This window comes from Myotis myotis, unplaced genomic scaffold (genome assembly GCF_014108235.1).
Source record: "Myotis myotis isolate mMyoMyo1 unplaced genomic scaffold, mMyoMyo1.p scaffold_m19_p_7, whole genome shotgun sequence".
NCBI lineage: Eukaryota > Metazoa > Chordata > Mammalia > Chiroptera > Vespertilionidae > Myotis > Myotis myotis.
The window spans coordinates 82,403,580-82,422,645 of NW_023416379.1; the positions used below are offsets into that span (position 1 = coordinate 82,403,580).

At 45.4% G+C, this 19,066-nt stretch overlaps 1 protein-coding gene across 5 annotated transcripts in view; it reads left to right on the forward strand.

Annotated features, from left to right (window-relative positions):
• ADGRF5 (adhesion G protein-coupled receptor F5) overlaps positions 1 to 19,066 on the forward strand; it is a 105,105-nt gene that overhangs the window by 43,089 nt on the left and 42,950 nt on the right. For all 5 annotated transcript variants that reach the window (XM_036317030.1, XM_036317031.1, XM_036317029.1 and 2 more), the window contains exons 2-3: positions 5,019 to 5,144; positions 11,913 to 11,967. In XM_036317030.1, coding sequence (XP_036172923.1) covers positions 5,043 to 5,144; positions 11,913 to 11,967 — 157 coding nt within the window. In that variant the 5' untranslated portion in view covers positions 5,019 to 5,042. The remainder of the gene's footprint in view (positions 1 to 5,018; positions 5,145 to 11,912; positions 11,968 to 19,066) is intronic.

Genomic DNA, 19,066 nt, shown 5'->3' on the forward strand with positions numbered 1-19,066 from the left:
CTTTTCCACCTGAAATTCTTTCTTTCTCCATTAGACATTGAAGCATTGCCCATCCTTCAGGGTCTGGCAAGTGACCCTGGTCACTCCAAAGCTCATCCAAGGTCCCTCTGTCCTCAACTCCTGTCATGCTTATCACGTGCACAATACAAGTCACTTTGGCCATAGGCCAACTTGGGGATGGATGTGACTCTACTACCTACTAACTGGGCGGCCCGGGTAGGTTCTGTAACTTGTCTGGGCCTTTAATATTTTCTCATCTCTGGATTAGGATTAAAATACCTACCTCACAGAGTTATTGGGAGAGTTAAATAAATGAGTTGACATATTTATTGTACTTAGCACTGTGCCTGATATCTAGTAGGCATTTAGTAAAAGTATATCTTTCAAGCGTGCTTCCTTTTAGTTCATTTTTTAAAAAATATATATATTTTATTGATTTTTTTTACAGAGAGGAAGGGAGAGGGAATAGAGAGTTAGAAACATCGATCAGCTGCCTCCTGCACACTCCCTACTGGGTATGTGCCCGCAACCAAGGTACATGCCCTTGACTGGAATCGAACCTGGGACCCTTGAGTCCGTAGGCCGATGCTCTATCCATTGAACCAAACCGGTTAGGGCTAGTTCATATTTCTTTAACTGTATGTTTCATGTCTTCCCAACAAGATTGAGAGCTTCTTGGGGCAAAGACTAGGAGTCATTTCAATTTGTGAATGCATAGCACAATTTTGGGCCAATAAAAAGTAGCCTGTATTCGTTGGTCCAGAAGTGCCCAACACATATGACGCTCTTTGAGATATAGAACACAAGCTCACAAAAGAGGATTTCAGGCAGAGGGCAGCATAAGCAGAGGCAGCTGTCTCCATTTCAAAGGGAACAAAGCAGCCCAAAGGGTGATGGTTACCAGTCCAATGAGCCACTGGTGGCTTCTGTTATATATCTCATTATAGGCTATTGGATTGCATCAAAACTATTAGGTAGATCACCTTTGAGTCCATACTCCCATTAATCCATTCATTCATCCACTGCTGATTGATTGCCTCTTAAATGCATCCCCCTGAAGATTCTGTTTCTACATAGCTTCTTTAGTAGAGGGAAAGCTATAGGGTGGTGATGGAAAGGGCCAGGGGTGTGCAGGGAAATGTGGAATGGAATGTTGAAGATGTGGATCTGGAGACCTCATGTATCAGAAGCAGGTGGGGTAGACACCAACTCTCAGCTCCCATCCCCCAGAAATTCTGATTAATTGCTCTGGGATGATATTGAAACAACAAACAAATGAACAAAAGAAACTCCCTAGGTGTTGGTTCTGATGCACAGCCAGGGATAAAAACCGCTGAAGAGGATGCTACACAAATGCTCCAGGAAACTTCCTTCCAGGGTGGTGGTACCTGGCAAGCCTCGAGGAGGGTCGGAGTGCTGGGCTGGAGCTAGGAGCAGAGCCCTGGGCAGGAGGAAGGGAGAGACACCGGGCAGAGGCTGATCAAACATGGGCTCTCTTTCACCTCTTACCTTCCTACTTCCTGAGAGGAGAGTAACAAGACTACACTCCCCAGGGACCAAGGATTCCAAGAGAGCCAGGAAGGCAGAGCTGTGTAGAGTTTAGGAAATAAATCATTACCAGAAAGAATCCCACTTTTGCCCTATTTAGAAATAGCGTGGAGTCACAATTTGATGATGACCTCACAGATGTCATCATTTTGTGAACAGGCTTTGAACTTGCAAAGTACACAGCCCATTTACTCCTCTTCCTACTGCAAGTCTGGGTAGGTCAAGGCTGATGAAGCGTTTCCAAAAGAGCAGTTGATCTTAAGCACTGGACGTTTCTAAGATTTGGGAGAACTGTTTCCTGACGTGTTTCAGGCCCATTTCACAATGCCAGCTCCTGCAGGAGGATGTCCTTAGAGACTGCTCCAAGGAACCCAGACCCTCATCCTCCCAATGCTGGCTGCCAGGAATCCCGACGACCTATTCCTGGCATATGATGTCAGGGTGCTCAACTCCCCTCTCCCCAACTCCAGGGACAGGAAAATAGAGTCAGAGGAGGCCAGGAAGTTGGTCATCACCATAGGGCTGGGCATGAGAACATGTTTCCCAGCTTTTTCTAAGACACAGCCAGCTCACATAGGTTGGTGAGTTTTAGTACAGAATGTTCAGGACTTATCATTTTAAAAGAGAAAGATATTGGGAGTGATATCAGATCATTTTCTCTCTCTTGCTGTTCATCTCTGTATCTCTTAGCGGTTATCTGTCCTTAACTCCAGGAATTTGGAGTAAACAAGAACCACTGCTCTAGGGGATTTACGACTAAGGGAGCACTACTGAAGACACATTGCTGTGAATGTGGGATAATGCTCTTCACTTTTAACTGGATAAATTTGGACTTTTGTCTCCATTAGCCAAGTTAAAGATCTTCTACTGCCTTTCTCACAGGCAAGAATAGCTTTGAGCTGGAGAGTTAGGTAAGACAAGTGTGTCTTCAGGTTTCCCCCCACATGCAGTAGCAACCTCAAAAGCTGAACTGATCTTCAGCTGGTATCACTGTTCTGATTGGTCAGGCCCATGATGTACTGGTTGTCACATATTTTGAAATGACCTCTCTCTCAAAGGGAGGGCATTCTCCTTTCAGGTGGTGAACCCCTCACCTGTGCTGTGTGACTGGTGACTGCACACAGCTGTCATCACTCTTCTGCACCCAGAGAACCCCCTCCCCGCAGTGGGGTCCTCCCTACTTCTCTATTTCTATTGACTTGTGATTTTTGTTGTCACCAAATACTTCCTTTGAATAAAGAATGTTGATTTAATCAAGAGCTGACCTAGGGAAGGCTGAGGGAGATGAGGACAGTAGACAGTAGTGGATGGTGGGCTATACAGAAGGACAAGATGTAACCACTTAGGGACATTATAATTCTTGCTCACTCGACGAAAGGCCAACGTTGGAGAATGGTGGAAAGATATGGAGTCAGCTTAGGTCCTTCCAATACCTGAGTCCCTCCATGGGTGTCACAAATTAAGGGAGGTTCATTAACCATTCAATTACTAAGTGTCATCCCCTGATTAACTGCCTCAGTATGGAACCAGCCAACACTATGTTGGGGCCTGAAAAAATTAAGTTGCCTCCTACATAACTCCATTCATCCTGGGAACAGTTGCTATCACCACACTGAACCAGCTGCCCAATAGCCACAAAAGCCCACACTCTTTCAACCAGGGAGAAAAAACCTCAGGTAGAGAACTGAGCAATGAGTTGCTATGATTTCCCATCAGCAGACGCATCTGATCTCAAATATCTGTTCCTGTAACTCAAATTGCAAAGCATTTTCCAAAAACCATCGGGTTGCAGAATTTAAAAAATGTATTTGATTGCCAGGTTTGCCAATTGGGTCAGTTTACCAAGGCCTTATACTTCCCTCTTTTCAACTGGGGAAAAGGAAAAGGAGGCAGCCGGCAGCTCGTGATTGAAACACAATTCTCTCCGGCATGTAAGTCTTGGCGGTCATTTCTGTGTTATCTTGGCCATGGTCGCCTGGCACTGTCTGCAGCGCCTGGGCCAAGGACTGCCCTTCCTGATGGTTGCCCTCTGGATTCCACCAGCAGTCAGAGTGAAAACCACAGCAGACCGCACCCCTGGAGCTCTTCATGGCTTTTAGTTGCATTTGAGTCTCAGAAAAGTCTGCGAGAGAATTAGAGGAGGTGCCATTATCTCCATATCACAGATGGGGGAACTGAGACTCAGATAACTGACTTATTCGAGGAAACACAGCTAGTTTATAGTAATCCTGGATCCTAATCCCTACCCATTTCTTAGTCCAGTGCTCTTTTCAGAACACATGGACATAGGAAAGTCAGTAAGGGAAGGAGTTTCCACAAGGCAGTTTCTCCTGGTCCCCAGACCCATACGATTTGGGATTCTTCCATCTGATAGTCTTCTTTTTAATTGCCATAGTAAGTAATCAGGTCACCGAAAAACTTTGTTTTCATCACCATCATTATAAAACAATAGCTATCAAAAATCAACACATAGGCGTAGCCCATGGACAATAGTTTGGGGAAGGCCAGGGGAGGGGGCAGAGCGAGGTGGAGGGGGCGGTCAGTGCTTTCAGCAATAAAGATAAATTAAAAAATGATAATAAAATAAAAGTATAAGAAAGAGAATAAATAATAAAATAAAAGCAATAGAAAATTTGCAAGAGGCAACAAAAATCAATACATAGGATGGGTCATATTATAATATTAATATTCTTCACTACATACTATAAGACTATAAAATACAACTTATAATTTTATGGTTTAAGTCTAGGATTTTCCGTACTTATGGGTCATGAAGTCAATTTAATAAAAAATTAAATTAAAAGAAAAAATAAGGATAGACGAGAATTGAAAATATCAGTGTTGCATGTAGCAAAGGTTAAGTATTAATCTCTTTTGTTCATATATTATGTGTACTGGATCCCAAGGTTAAAATTATTTCGTACGAAATAGTCTTTCCCTTTTTCTTACTTTCCCTCTCTTTCCTCTTTCTCTTTTCTTGTTCCTTATCTCTCTACTTCTCCATGTATAAGAAAACGTACCCCAAAGCCTGCCACCTCTGTCCTATTTACAGGTACCATCACCCATCCTCCCCAACTCTCATCCTGCCTCACATTTCCTCGCCCAAGGGTTTGGAGTAGAGGCTGTTCTCAAGACTGACTATTCTTGGGAGGAAAAGGGGTGTGGGAGATGCGGGAAGAGACTGGACAAAAATCGTGCACCTATGGATGAGGACAGTGGGTGGGGAGTGAGGGCAGAGGGTGGGGCGGGAACTGGGAGGAGGGAAGTTATGGGGGGGAAAAAGAGGAACAAATGTAATAATCTGAACAATAAAGATTTAATTTAAAAAAAAAGAGTAGATACTTAACGCACCTCCTTTCTCTGCTGAAAAGGTCCTTTTGTAGTGTGGCCTTCGAGATAGGGTTTGCAAGTTCTCTCCATGTTTTATAAATAACTTGCTCTATCTCTAAACCATCACATTTCCCTTTCAGGCAAAGCAACTCAAACTTGAAGAAATGAAACCTCCAGGGAGAACCACATTGTGCTTCGTGATCCTTGTGATTTATTCTTCCCAAGTCACAGCGACCTGGAATATAGAGTCTACCATTCATCCTTTGGTGAGTAAATCCATGTCTGCTATATTTTTCCTTGTCACATTTTTCTGATATCCTGGGAATATCACAGATGGGAGTGGCTTAAAAAAATTTTAGGGTCTGTGAGAAAATGTTGTAAATGGGGGTAGGAGAGGTAAACCTAAATGGACAGTAGTGTATCTACTCATGGGTGACAACTTGTCTTGCTCTGAAATCAGGGGAACATCCCCCAGTCTTCCCTTTTTAACGAAACTGCCACCTCTAGGCCTGAAGCTGTACTCTGTGAAACAGACAACAGTGACTGTAAGGCAGATTTTGAGGATTGAAAAGGATGGATGTTCTCAAAGGATTCATTGTAACTTGAGCATCAGACTACAGCACATTTCAAAAGGTGTTCATTGTGTGTGATAATCACGGCTTGAGATAGCTAAAGGGGCAGAGATATCTTCAAGCTTTTTGTTGACAAATTATCCAGGTAGTTTTGTCTTTGGAAAGTTAATGGGAGTTTTCCTTAACTAACGGGGTGATAAGTGCTGTCTTATTATTATTTTTTTGGACATTATTGGGTTATTCCTTCCTTAGCTTACTCCATATATCAGAGATAGAATATGTTATGGGTTATGAAGCTTGGGAGATTAATGGCGTTCTCCCTGTGTTTCAGTTTCTTCCTCTATAAAACAATGATAATAATGGCACTGATTTCCTATGACTGCTGTGAGAATTAAATTAGTTAATATTTATAAGCCGCCTTAGAATAGTGCCTGGCACATATTAATTACTGTAGCACTGTTTGCTATTATTATTTCTTCTACTGTAATGTTTTTTTCTGCTGATTTTTAAAGAAGATATTTTAGTGCTACTTTATGTAGTCTGTCGCCATTGTTATGGCTTCATTGGTTGATTTTAGCCTTAGAGATGTCTCTTTTTGCCGTGCTTGGCCCCTTTTAATTTTAATTCGTTGTCCAACCTGTCTTTGTATTGTGTTCGCCCGATCTTTGTCCTTTATTTTTTGTTTAGCCTTTAATATATCACTTTGCTTTAATAGTTCTTTTATAAACAACATGTGTTGAAGGCTTTTTTTTTCCCATTTAAATCAAACCTGAGTGAACCTGACTTTGATTGTGGTGTATAATTTATTCACATTAATGTCATATTTAAAATGTTTGGTTCTACTTTCAGGATTTTGTTTTATGACTTTACGCATGTCCTATTTTCTGTTTTCATGTCTTTCATCATTTCACCTAGGTTTTCTTTGTCTTTTTTTTAATGTCTCTGCTGACTTGGGTGATATACTTTGTGTGCAGAGTGTGACCCGGACAATTACGTGCAGCAGTGTGCGCATATATGGTACAGAGGGAGATGCTTACATTTCCTGGGGGGTCAGTGCAGAGCTCTAGTTACCCCAGGCACCGTGGGGAGAAAGCCATGCATGAGGGGATCACAGCAATGGGGTTAGCTTTACCTCTGCTCCAGGGTCCTAGTGCCCTCCCATTGTGCCAGGTTGGCCCTCATTGCAGAGGGCCTAGCAAAGCCTCTCTGTCCGCCTGGTGGCACAGGCTGTCAGGGGATAAGCCCCTGACCTCCAAGAGCTGCTAGTAGAATTTGAACTTGATCTACCTGGAAGGTCCCCTCTCTCCAAAAGCCTGCCCCCTTTTTCTTCCTAGATCTGTATTCAAGATATAATATCTTCATACAGCCCAAAGGCCAAAGACCCCCATAGGAGAGGTACACTTGAGCCCTTCTCATCAGCTTACACTGCTCTAAGCTGCCACCCAGTTTCCATGGCTGGCCATCTATCATGTTAAATGCATAGTGATGAGCTTTTAAAAGACAATTATCGCCTTTGAAATAAAATTCACCATTTTGACAGTTTTTAAGTGTGTAGTTCAGTACTGTTAAATATACTCACATGGTCATGTAACCAATCTGCAGAACTTTTTCATTTTGCAGAACTGAAAATCTATACCTTATAAATAGCAGCTCCCCACTCTCCCCTTCCCTCAGCACTTGGCAACCATTGTTATACTTCGTCTCTATAATTTTGACTATTCCAAGTACTTCCTATAAGTGGAATTGCACAGTATTTGTCTTTTGGTGACTGGCTTATTTCAACTAGCATAATGTCCTAAAAATGTGTCTATGTGATAATTTGCATCAGAATTTAGTTCCTTTCTTAAGACTGAATAATGATCCACTGATGTATATCTACCTTTTTTTTATTCCTGTATCCATCAATGGACACTTGGGTTGCTTTCACCTCTTGGCCATTGAGAATAAAGCTACTATAAACATGGGTGTGCAAATAGGGGGTGGTGGGCTTTTGAGGTGGATGATGTACTTTCTCAAACTTCAATGTGCACATGAATTCACCTGGGGACCTTCTTAAAATGCAGATTTCAACTCAGGAAGGCTGGGGTGGAGCCCCAGATGTTGTATTTCCGCCACTTACCCCTGTTCCAGTGAACACACTTTCAGCAGCAAGGCTGTCCACTCTCAACTGTGGCCTCAGCCCTGAGTCTGAAGCCCAGCTCTGACCCTCACTAGCTTTGGAAAGAGTCACATTTCTTTATCTCCCTTAACCTGTTTCCCCTACATGATATGAGAATAAATAGTATCTCCTCCTCAATTGGTTGGGAGGATTAAATGTTGCGCACATGTATGTCTTAGCACAGTGACAGACACAGAGCAAGTACTTAAGATTTAGTAGTTATTTTTACTATTCAAGTACAAATAAACCTGTGTTAATTAATATGCTTGTGCGAGGAGAGATTCCAACAGGATCCTTGTTGAGATAATTATTTAATACTAGTGCCTGGGTGCATGGATTAGTGTACATTGAAAGGAAATTAATTAGAAGATGGCTGGTGGAGTGGAACTTGGCGAGATGGGCCAGACACACATTGGAGCCAACCTCCCAAGGTCCATCCCCGGCCAGCCACACCTGGGGCAGTGCTGTGGCTCAGCTCAAAGGTTGTCTGCAGAGTGAGTGGGGTCCCTCCAGCAGGTGGGGTCCCTCAGCCTGGCCTGCGGGGATCAGGCCGAAACCGGCTCTCTGACATCCCCAAGGGGTCCCAGATTGTGAGAGGGAGGTTCTTGGGTGACGCACCCCAGAATAGGGTTCCCTCCTCTCTGGTTCTGGTGCATCACCCAAGAACCGCAGCTGCCAAGTCACCACAGCTCAGCAGCTCCTGCACTGAGCGTCTGCCCCCTGGTGGTCAGTGTGCATCATAGCTACCAGTCGGACAGTTGGACGGTCACTTGGCCTTTTATATATACAGAATGAGGCAAAGATCTTAAATCTGGGATTCCAGGTCAAGGCAAAGAGGAGTGAGGGACAGGGCCTTGACAAAGAGGGGTGAGATCTGGCAACAGCAGTGACCTTTGAGGGTCCCTTATCATCAGGTTCCATGGGAATTTTCTTTCTACACATAAAAGTCACCTCTTATTCCTGACTGACTGTCTACACCCTCTTCAGGCCACAGCCCCACCTCCATGGTTGTTTGTAAAGTCATGTGGAACAGGTGGGGCGTTTCCTGGAATCGCCGACCTCGGGTCTTCTGGCTGAAGCTTGGCCGTCAGGAAATCCCCTCTGGAGAAGCTGCCCATTGTCGCTCAGACACTCGCCTGGGTACTTCTAGGTGGGCAAGCTGAGGGAGGCCCGGCTGGAGGCTCTGTTATCTCGTCCAAAGTAAACATTCATCTCAGCAGTGGGAGCCCCTGGCAGGAGCCCCTGGCAGGATCTATGTTCCCTCATGAGTCCTCAGTGCCCAAAGTTTAAGAAAAATGGGAAGTTCTGGAGTCTCAGAGGTCCTAGAACTGGGGTGACATGAGGACTCAGGAGGACGAAGCTACCCCCACCCTCCATGAGCCCCAGGCCAGCTGGATACGCGGACACACACACCACAGCTAGAGACTTCACACGCACCTGGTGTGCCCCAGCCCAGTATCTTCCACAAGAAGCCTGGGCTTAGAGTGAGCACAGCTTTTCCAACCAGGAAGAGCAGCAGTGGTGAGACTCCAGCATTTGCCTCATGGAAGCCCAGGCCCCCAGACCTGGCAGCCAGTCCTCTGATCCTTCTCAAATCTGGGAGAGTTACCGCTACCGCGGGGAAGCTCCTGGGAGGTTTTATTGCCTTCAGTGTATTTTCCCTCCATTCCTCCCAAAGATTGCAGGGCTCACAATAAAATGTAGGTTATTCTCACAAAAAGCTGTGAATGCTCATTGGACAATAGAGAGGCAGTAGGTGACAGAGTTGTGGGAGCAGCAAACACTTTCCAAAGATGTTCCCTGAAAGTTCCCAGTAATCACCAGAGAGTCAGGAACTAGTTCAGAAGCAGTGATTCTCAAAGGTTGGCCTCACATGAGAGGATATGTGGTTAAAAAGGCAGTTTTCTTCACACGCACCCCCTCCCAGACCTGCTAAATCAGATTGCAGAGAGGAGAGGCAAGTTACCCTTAAGCTCACAAAGGTTTCAAATACTTTGCATGAGAGCATTGCAATGTATCTTCATTTTAGCGGACAACTGCCAGCACCAATCTTTACCCCACTGGGAAATGGAGCAAACAACATCTCCACCTGGGACAGCTGACCAAAGGTCACCGCCAGTGGCCACCTTCTCCCAGGCTGAGTCTCCCAACTGTAGCCCATGAAGTGTGGACCGAGAAAGCTTCTGATGGCCTCCACTCCCCACGCCCCACGGCCAGGCCCCAGGGAGGAGGGAGGCAGGAATGTAGCGGAAGACCCTTCCCCTCCGCCTGGGCACAGGGCCAATGCAGGCTCCAGGGGAAGCCGGCAGGAACCAGCCCTGGGTGTGGACACTGCTCCTTCTTGGGTTGGTTCCTCATATTCAGTGCAGCTGAAATAACCTCACCGCGAGTGAAGTAGCATCTGGGCTTCTAAAATTCCAATCGTCACCTGTCCCTGCTCTAGTCATTCTTCAAGAACATTTATGAACTGTCAGGTACAGTTTCTCCCAGTTCCCATGGATGTTAATACTCGTCATCGAAAAGATGGGAAATGGGAAGAGGCAGTAGAGAAAAAGTACAAGAGAAAGACAGAGTGGGTCCCTGAGACAAAACCGCAGTTTTCTGGAGAATCTCCTGATTAAATGATGCTTGTGTGGACAGCTGCAGATGTGGAGCCAGGCTAGCTAGGTTCAAATCCTGACTCTGCTATTTAAGAGCTGTGTGACCTTTACCAGGTTATTGGACCTCTCTGTGCCTGTTTTCTCATCAGTGAAATGTAGGAAATGGCAGTACCATAGGCTGTCGTGAGAATTAAATAAGTTAGCATACATCGAGTGCTTAATAGTGTCTGGCACGGGGTGTTGAACACATCTTAGGAATTATTACTTTTGTTACCGTTATGATGTGAGATAACTAGGAAATAATGGTAGACAATGCAGATAGCAGAATGAGCCGTGCCTCAGGTGAGGTTCATAGGTGTGTGGAGTTCATGGGAAAGAACACACCTCTGTGGGCAGGAGTTGTCTGGGGAGGCCTCAGAAAGGCAGGGCTCCTCTATTGACCCTTAAAGGGAGTTCGGATTGGGAAGAACATCCACAGGGAGATCCACCTGGAGGCAGGCGTGAGCTAAGAGACCTGTTTCAGATCATGGTGTGGTTACCAGCTGTGGAGCTGGCATTGATCCCAACAGGAAAGCCCATCAATGTCAGTTCCTAAACCAGAAGCCACATGATGACCGGAGATGAGCTTTACAGAGATGCGGCAGGAGGCCGTGTGCAGAAAGAGAGGTCCGTGGTCCATGGGAATGGTGCCCCAGAATAATGTGAAGCCCTGTCTCAGGATAGCATTTACTATGTCACCAAAACTAGTTTCCGTGCTGTAGATTTATTAAGCATTTGACAATCCCCTGACGCAGGCTATTTTTATCCCTATGTTATAGGTGAGTACTGAGGCACAGAGAGGTGAAGTAACTTGACCAAGGTCACACAGCCATTTTATGGCAGGGCTCAGATTTGAAGTCAATGTCTGCGGAGTCCTTGTTTTTAACTATCGTGCCTTGTGATATAATTAACATTTATTAAGAGCTTACTTACTATGTGCCACATTATAGTTCACTTAATTCTCATAACAATTCTATAAGGTCAGTGCCATTATTATTCTGTTTCACAGAAAAGAAAACTGAGGCTCAGGGAGGACAAATAATTCCTCAAAGTCACACATAAATTCCTCAAAGTCACATAGCTAGTCAGTGGCACAGCTTTGTAGCAAGGCAGGCTGACTCTGGAGCTGGCTCTCAGGGTCCCTGCCACAGAAAGCAACCATCGGGAGAAAAAGGAGCCGGGAAGGAGAGAATAACCTCTAAGCATGGACCATCTAAATGGCCCTAATGCTGCAGGAGTACTCCCGTGGGGACAGGCGGAGTGCCAAGAAGAGGCCGTGAGACTTGTCAAAAAGGCCAAAGGAATGAGTCAGGGTTCCAGTCATGGGCAAGTAGCACAAGCTGAGGACACCAGGATTTATACTTCTTGACAGGACTCACACTGCAGGAACTCTGAGAAACTCAGACACGGTGATGTCTTCCACTCCTGGGTCTAGAGACTGGTCTATAGAAAGTGAATTCCCGGGTCACAGTACAGAGCCGAGTCCATGTCATTTTCCCGACCACTGAGTTGCTGTTCGCCCCGCACTCACTCACTGGGCACAAGGAGCTAACCCCGACTCTGCAGCCCTAAACCCAGCTCTAACATGTGGGGCATGGGGGCAGAACGCCGCAGTGGAAAGACGTCTCTACCACTAACTGACAATTTTCTAAAATGTTCTTTCAGAATCTCCAGGAGCATGAACTAGCAGGGGAGGAGCCACTGAGGCAGAAACGAGCGGGTATGTAAACTCTTTCTTGTCAATCACTTCTAGTGAGTGCATTAAATGATATTGGCTCTAACTTTTCAAAACAGTGTGATCTACAATTCAGTCTCAATATCTAGAAGTAATTACAAAAAAACTCCATTCTCTACCGAATGACACGAAAGGGATCTTAGCAACATTCCGATGCCCCTTCCCCCTCCCACCGCCTGTGCCCGTCTCCTCAGCTGCCCTCCACCCCCAAAAGCCTGCTTCTCTACTCTCAATCCTGCAGCCTTTCCTTTTGCCTTTTTAAAAAACCTCTTCGATTCTCACTTATCACTTTATTTTCTGGATCCACTTAACCACTAGACTCAAGTCCTTCTCCTCTGTTTCCCACTCTAATTTTCCCACTAAATTTCAAAAGCTGGTCTGGAAAATAGAGGGCTCTGCCCCCTGCAGGGTTGAGGCAGTGAGAGCTGTAAACACCTCCATGTACAATGATCCTTGGGGTCCTGTCCCACCTGCAGGACCTGGGCGGGTGTCAGCGTACATCTGCAGGCTGGCTTTTCCTAGAACCAAATTCTCCTACTTTTCTCATAGGAACCTTTCAAAAACATCATCCTGATGCTTTCATTTCCCTGCATAAAATTCTTCATGGGCTCCCAATTGCCTTGAAGGTAAAATCCAATTACCTGCTTGAGTCCTACAGGATGGACCCTGCCTGCCTTTCCCACATGTTCTATTCCTGTTCCCTTTCACACAGCCAGTGCCCTGCCCACCATCCCCCTTTGCTTGTCCAAGGGACTCTGACTTAAGTCTCAATTCACAGGGGTTCCTGCCATGTAAGGTCTTCCATCAAATCCCAGACAGGGTGGGACTGCTTTCTGAGTTCCCATTGCCCTTGATACATTCCTGTAGCACAACAGTGTCCCAATGCTTTGTCATGCTGCTTCCTGTTTGTCATCCCTAGTAGACGTGAGCGCCCCTGAACTCTTCCTAGCCGTAGCCTGGCTTCTAGCCCAGTCTCTCAATAGGTGAGTGAACAAATGAAGCTAGAGTGCACGTCTCTGTATAGCTGCCCCTTTGTGAGTTCAGAGAATCTGTTCCTATTGTTGAGTCTGTTGGCCTGTGGCTACACCAACTGTGTAGAAGGTAGAACTTCTTACGTTAAGCATTGTGATGGGATCATTTTCCAGACGTGCTGTGACTTGCTCTGCTCAGTCTTGTGGTCTGAAAGACTGGCTGGGCTGCCGAACAGAGTAGGCTTGTCAGAGGTCAGGGTGGAGGTGTCAGAGCCCTCACAGCTCAGCAACCAGACCGCACTGCCATGAAACTAGAACCTGACCACATTTATCAAGCTTCCAAAATCCTCATTGGAAGGTCATACCACTGAGAATTTTCTTTTCCTTCCCTTATTTTTCTTTTCTTTTTCCTTTTCCTTTCTCTTCTCTTTCTGCTTCTGTTTTAGCCTTGTTTCCTATCCCTATGGGATCCCCACTACCCCTTTCTTCCTTCCTTGCTTGAAGTGGTCTGCAGCGCAGATGGCACTTTCTGTGCTTCAGAAGGAGTATCATTATGGCCCTAGCCCTGTAGGCTCAGTGGGTAGAGCATCGGGTCCCAGGTTCGATTCTGGTCAAGGGCATGTACCTTGGTTATAGGCTTGATCCCTGGCCCTGCTTCAGGTGTGTGCAGGAGGCAACCAATGGATGTCTCTCTCACATCAATGTTTCTCTCTCTGTCTCTCCCCCTCCCTTCCACTCTCTCTACAAGTCAATGGAAAAAATATCCTCAGGTGAGGATTAATGAAAAAAATTAAAATAAAAAATAATAAAATAAAAAGAGCATCATTATGTCTACCCCCACTTCCTGCCCCCTGTGACAGGCACAGGGCCACAGGTGCCCCCATGCAGCCCTTTGAAAGACTTTTTTTTTTTAAATCAAACTATTGGAGGGTGAGTTCTAACTCCAGGTTCCTGTCAGCTTCTTCTAGATCTTGGCTGCCCGCTTCCCCAGGGACAGTGGGGGACCCACAGCTTTAAAACTAACATCTTCCTGTACTTCCCTCGGCTGTTTGTGACCCATGGCAACAGCACGAGAGGTTAGCCCTTGGGGAGGAAACCGCTTCCACATCTAAGGGTTTGACATTCCACAGTTTTTCCAGACATGCTTTATTAAAAACTCTCATGATGATAAATCACCATGAAAACCTCGTTTCCATTTATTACATATGGTCCTCTGTGCTCTCACCCCTCCAGAGTCCTTTGGGATTTGTTAATCACTCAACTCGCCATTTGCAGGAGATGGATTGGCCTCTGTACTTTTACTAAATGATTGAAATAAGAAATGGCCATAGAGCCCTCGCTGGTTTGACTCAGTGGCTAGAACGTCAGCCCACAGACTGAAGGGTCTCATGTTCCATTCCTGGCCAAGGGCACGTACCTCATTTGCAGGCTCACATCGATGTTTCTGTCTGTCACTCCCCCTCCTTCCACTCTCTCTAAAAATAAATGGGAAAAGTATCCTTAAGTGAGGATTAACAGGAAGGAAGGAAGGATGGAAGGAAGGAAGGAAGGAAGGAAGGAAGGAAGGAAGGGAGGGAGGGAGGGAGGGAGGGAGGGAGGGAGGGAGGGAGGAAGGAAGGAAGGAAGGAAGGAAGGAAGGAAGGAAGGAAGGAAGGGCCGTGGAGAGGCCCAGGCACTATGCAACAGATACTTGAAACGTGAGTTGCAGTTAATAGCGTGACTATGGGAGGAAGCAATAGGAGGGTTACATGCTGCACAGGCCACACGGAGGTGTCTGTTCTGCTTGGTGTGTGAAGTTAGCGGGCTGAAAGCCTTGCGCTCTGGTTCTCAGCGTGGTATTCTCTTTCATGTATACGCTCAGCACCCTTTCTGGAGCCTTAACACCAGAAAGGCTCAAACAGTGGTTCCGAGAGAAAGAGAATTCTCAAAAGAAATTTTCTTTTGAGACACTGGACCAAGTCTTCAGAGCTTGGGATAGAATTGTCTTTAAAGATTGGATCAATACTTATATTTATTCTGAGAACACTGTGGACTTTTTCCTAACTCATTTTGCTCAGTTATATAACTTCTTGAGCCCTTGATATATATTTATATCACACACACACACATATATGTCACATCTAACACACAAAACCACATATATACATAGAAATAGATATGTACACCAAATAATGTATTACATATATAGTACTATATGTATCACATTTATCACACACACGTTATATATATATATATATATATATATATATATATGCCTAATATGCTAAGTGTCCAACCATTCGACCATTCAACCAGTTGCTATGATGCGCACTGACCACCAGGGGACAGACTCTCTGACCAATAAGCTAGCTTGCTGCTGGGGTCGGCCGATTGGGACTGTGGGAGATGGGCCAGACACACCCTGGAGCCGACCTCCTGTGGTCCTTCCCTGGCCTCTAAAATATTTCTTCTAATTAATTTCCTTTCAATGTGCAAGAATTCATGCACTGGGCCTCTATTATATTATAGCATTGTGGAGGGGAATAAACAATATTGTGTACATATTATTTTTAAAAATGTTAATTGGGTTATCTGGGGGTTTATTTGTTTTTGTTTGTTTTAATACTTTATTTGCTAAAAACAAAGTCAACTAATTTACTTATAAAAACAATACTGGCCGAAACCGGTTTGGCTCAGTGGATAGAGTGTCAGCCTGCGGACTGAAAGGTCCCAGGTTCGATTCTGGTCAAGGGCATGTACCTGGGTTGCGGGCGCATCCCCAGTAGGAGATGTGCAGGAGGTGGCTGATCGATGTTTCTCTCTCATCGATGTTTCTAACTCTCTATCTCTCTCCCTTCCTCTCTGTAAAAAATCAATAAAATATATTTAAAAAAAAAACAAAAAAAAACCAATACTGTATTAGAAAGAGCTTGAAATAGCCCTGGTTCAGAGAAGTTCCCATGTAACCACTAGAGTCAGGAAGAATGCCATCACACAGGAGTCAGCATTTTAGGAAAACTGTTGTAAGACTCTGCTGGGAAGAGAAGCCTGCACAGAAGCCCCAGAGGCCTGAGCAGGAATGAGTGCACATCTGCCTGGAAATAAGAAGGGGTCGAAGAACTATGTCCTGACGACACCAGGAAGTAGATTCTATCTAGACCGAGAGGCCGGCAGAGAGGAGGGACTGACGGAAGCCATCTGAAGGGAGAGCCAGCCAGAGGGTTTGGCTATGTGAACTGGATGAGGAGGTTGCCCGGGAGACCAGCGAGGAGGCTCAGCAGTGCGGACTGTCATTGGTTCCAGCCCCTGGGGTGAGACAGGAAAGGAGGAAGGGAGCCCTGGTGAATGGCATTTTGAGAAGTGGACGAATGGGACCCGGAGACAGATCTGATGTCGGGGTGAAGGGGAGGGATGGTCCAGGTGAACTCCCAGGAGCACAAACCTGGGTGCCTGGGGGATGTGGAGGCCACAGGTAGAAACGGGAGTGGGAACAAACATCTTATTTTGGAGGTTTGTCAACAAACCTGAAATTTAGTCTTAAGGGTAATCTTCATAGGGGACTGAAAGTCGAAGCTACTGGTAAGAAGTCACACAAATATGTCCCCTATGTCCATTTAGGAAATTGTCCACACCAGGTTTCTTCCAAATGTGACTGGGAATGTACCCTCAGCCCTGGACTGAAGAGTCCTCATTGGTTTTAATTCAGCTTCAAAAGGAAAGACCAGTAGGAGACAACATTTCAAAAAAAGAGATCCAGGATGTCCTAACCCTGTGCGGGAGCTTACCTTTACACCTATTCAGTGGGAGCGAGGCTCCTACCTCCCTGGGCTGCTGGCCGCCTGTGCCTTTCTACAGCCCTGGCAGCCTGGGTGTGCGCGTCCTTCTGATCTGGGTCCAGGAAATGCTATACATTTTCCAGGTTGAGAAACAGATTTGAGGGTTTTCATGGCTTTAATCTTTCCTGTGATAATAGGTGACAGGCAGCGCTCCGAGCAGGCCCTGGTGGTGGCAGAGCAAGATGAAAAGCCGGGTGCTCTCAGCCTGGTGTTTGAGTTTGGTTTCAGAGTTGACCTTTAATACCTGGAGTGCTTTTTCTTTCAATCTCTGATTAGTGTTGTTTGTTTGTTTGTTTGTTTAACACTCTCCAAGCTGAGACCTAATGGAAATAGCAACTTTTGCTTAAACTACCAGCAGACACTGGCAAAGAATAGAATCATTAATTTTTTTTTTAATTCTTACCCAAGGATGTTTTACTGATTTTAGAGAGAGGGGAGGGGAGAGAGAGAGAGAGAGAGAGAGAGAGAGAGAGAGAGAGAGAGAGAGAGAAACATTGGTCAGTTGCCTCCCTTATGTACCCCCACTGGGTATCAAAATCAAAACCTAGATATGTGCCCTGACTGGGAATTGAACCAGCAACCTTTCAGTACATGGGATGACACTCCAACCAACCGAGCCACACCACCAGGGCTCATTACATTTTTAAAAATCAGTATTATTGTTTCTATCTGCTGTTTCAGAATGGTTACAATATGCCAGACAATTTGCTAGGGATCTGCATTCAGTATCCAACTCCTTAACAACAACTCTGCAGAGATAATATTACTCCTACTTTGCAGATGAGCAAAATGTGGCTCACAGAGGTTAATGCCTGCCCAGGTAAGAAGGCATTCCACACAGCTCTCTCTGGCTCAAAGTCCATGCTCAGAGTTAAGAGTCGCAGTTCTCAACCTATGTTTCTGGCCTGTAAGATTCCATCCCATGATTCTTGGTGCCCCTTGTAGAGCAAGGAGCAGTGGGACCACTGTCTTCCCTGCACTCAGGAAAGAACTTTATATGGGGCTGACTGTTTTTTGTTTTTTTTTACCCATGCCAGCCATACACATTTATTATTATTCATGCATGGTCAAAAGACTTACAAAACCCATTATTATCAGTATAACCATACATATGAAATATCACATAGTGACATGGAGTGAAAACAACAGCTTTATACATATTTAAAAAGACAGACACATACACACATTCTCTTTCAAGTGTTCACCATACACTGCTACACAAGCAGGAGGCATGGAGCTGCAGGAGTTACAATATACATGACATGTGGAAATGTCTCAAGCATAAAAACCACGCTTAAGTTGCAAAACTAAAGTTTCTTTCTTCAAACATTTTGATCTGGGCTCAAGCAAAGCACCAATGATTTTCATAGATTAGAGGAATGAACAATGCATTTCATCCCCACCCCTTAAAAAAAAGTCTACAGCAGATCTGTTTCATCCTTTGAAGATGATTAGTCAGTAGAATGGATTCTTTCCCCCAGACTGCACAACCCAGTGTTTTACGACACAGTGCTTCCCCCTCTCCTCCATCCACACCTGCCAGGTAAGCCAGAGTCAGGGGTTCTGGTGGTTGACCCCTATGAGAACAAACCTTTCTAAAATATAAAGGGAGAACTTTGACTATGATGCTGCCAAATTGCTACCTACTAGAACATGCCAAGAAAACAGAAAAACAGCCATCGCTTAACTATGGGGGAGAAACAAGAGAGCCAAACCCAGTGATAAAGATGCACTGTCCCCTTTGCTCAAGAGAAAGCCACACCCAAGCTCATGTCTTGTGGGTGAAGTTAGCAGCCTTCATTCTTTTGCAGGTGGGAGATTAATTTATGGATCTAATTTGGCTCTGACTTTTGAGAAGCCATAATTCCTATTAGAGTTGCCGGGCAAAAGTAGTATTGTTTGCTTTAACAGCTGTGACTAAGACAGAACTGCTTGTCTCAGTTTGTGGCCAACTTTCCAGAAAGGTCTCTTTAAGATAAGTGCTGTGTGGTGGGCAATGATTTATGGGGAAGGAGAGGGGAAATCCTGGCTGGTTTGTGCCTTCTGGGCCTGCAGATAGGCCTCCATCTGTGACACGGGTGACACCTGGAATGTGCTACCTTCCACTGGGGCATCAGTGAGTCAGAAAAATTCAGACAAACAACACCAGGGCACAGGAGCCAAGAAAAAGAAAACACATTAAACTGTCTGGAATCAGGTGGCCCAGGGGCAGCAGACGAGTATGGAAGCCTCTTAACACACCCACAGAGGGGTGGGGGAACAGCCCTGCCGTTCCCCCTGGTTTCTTGTAGCTGAGGC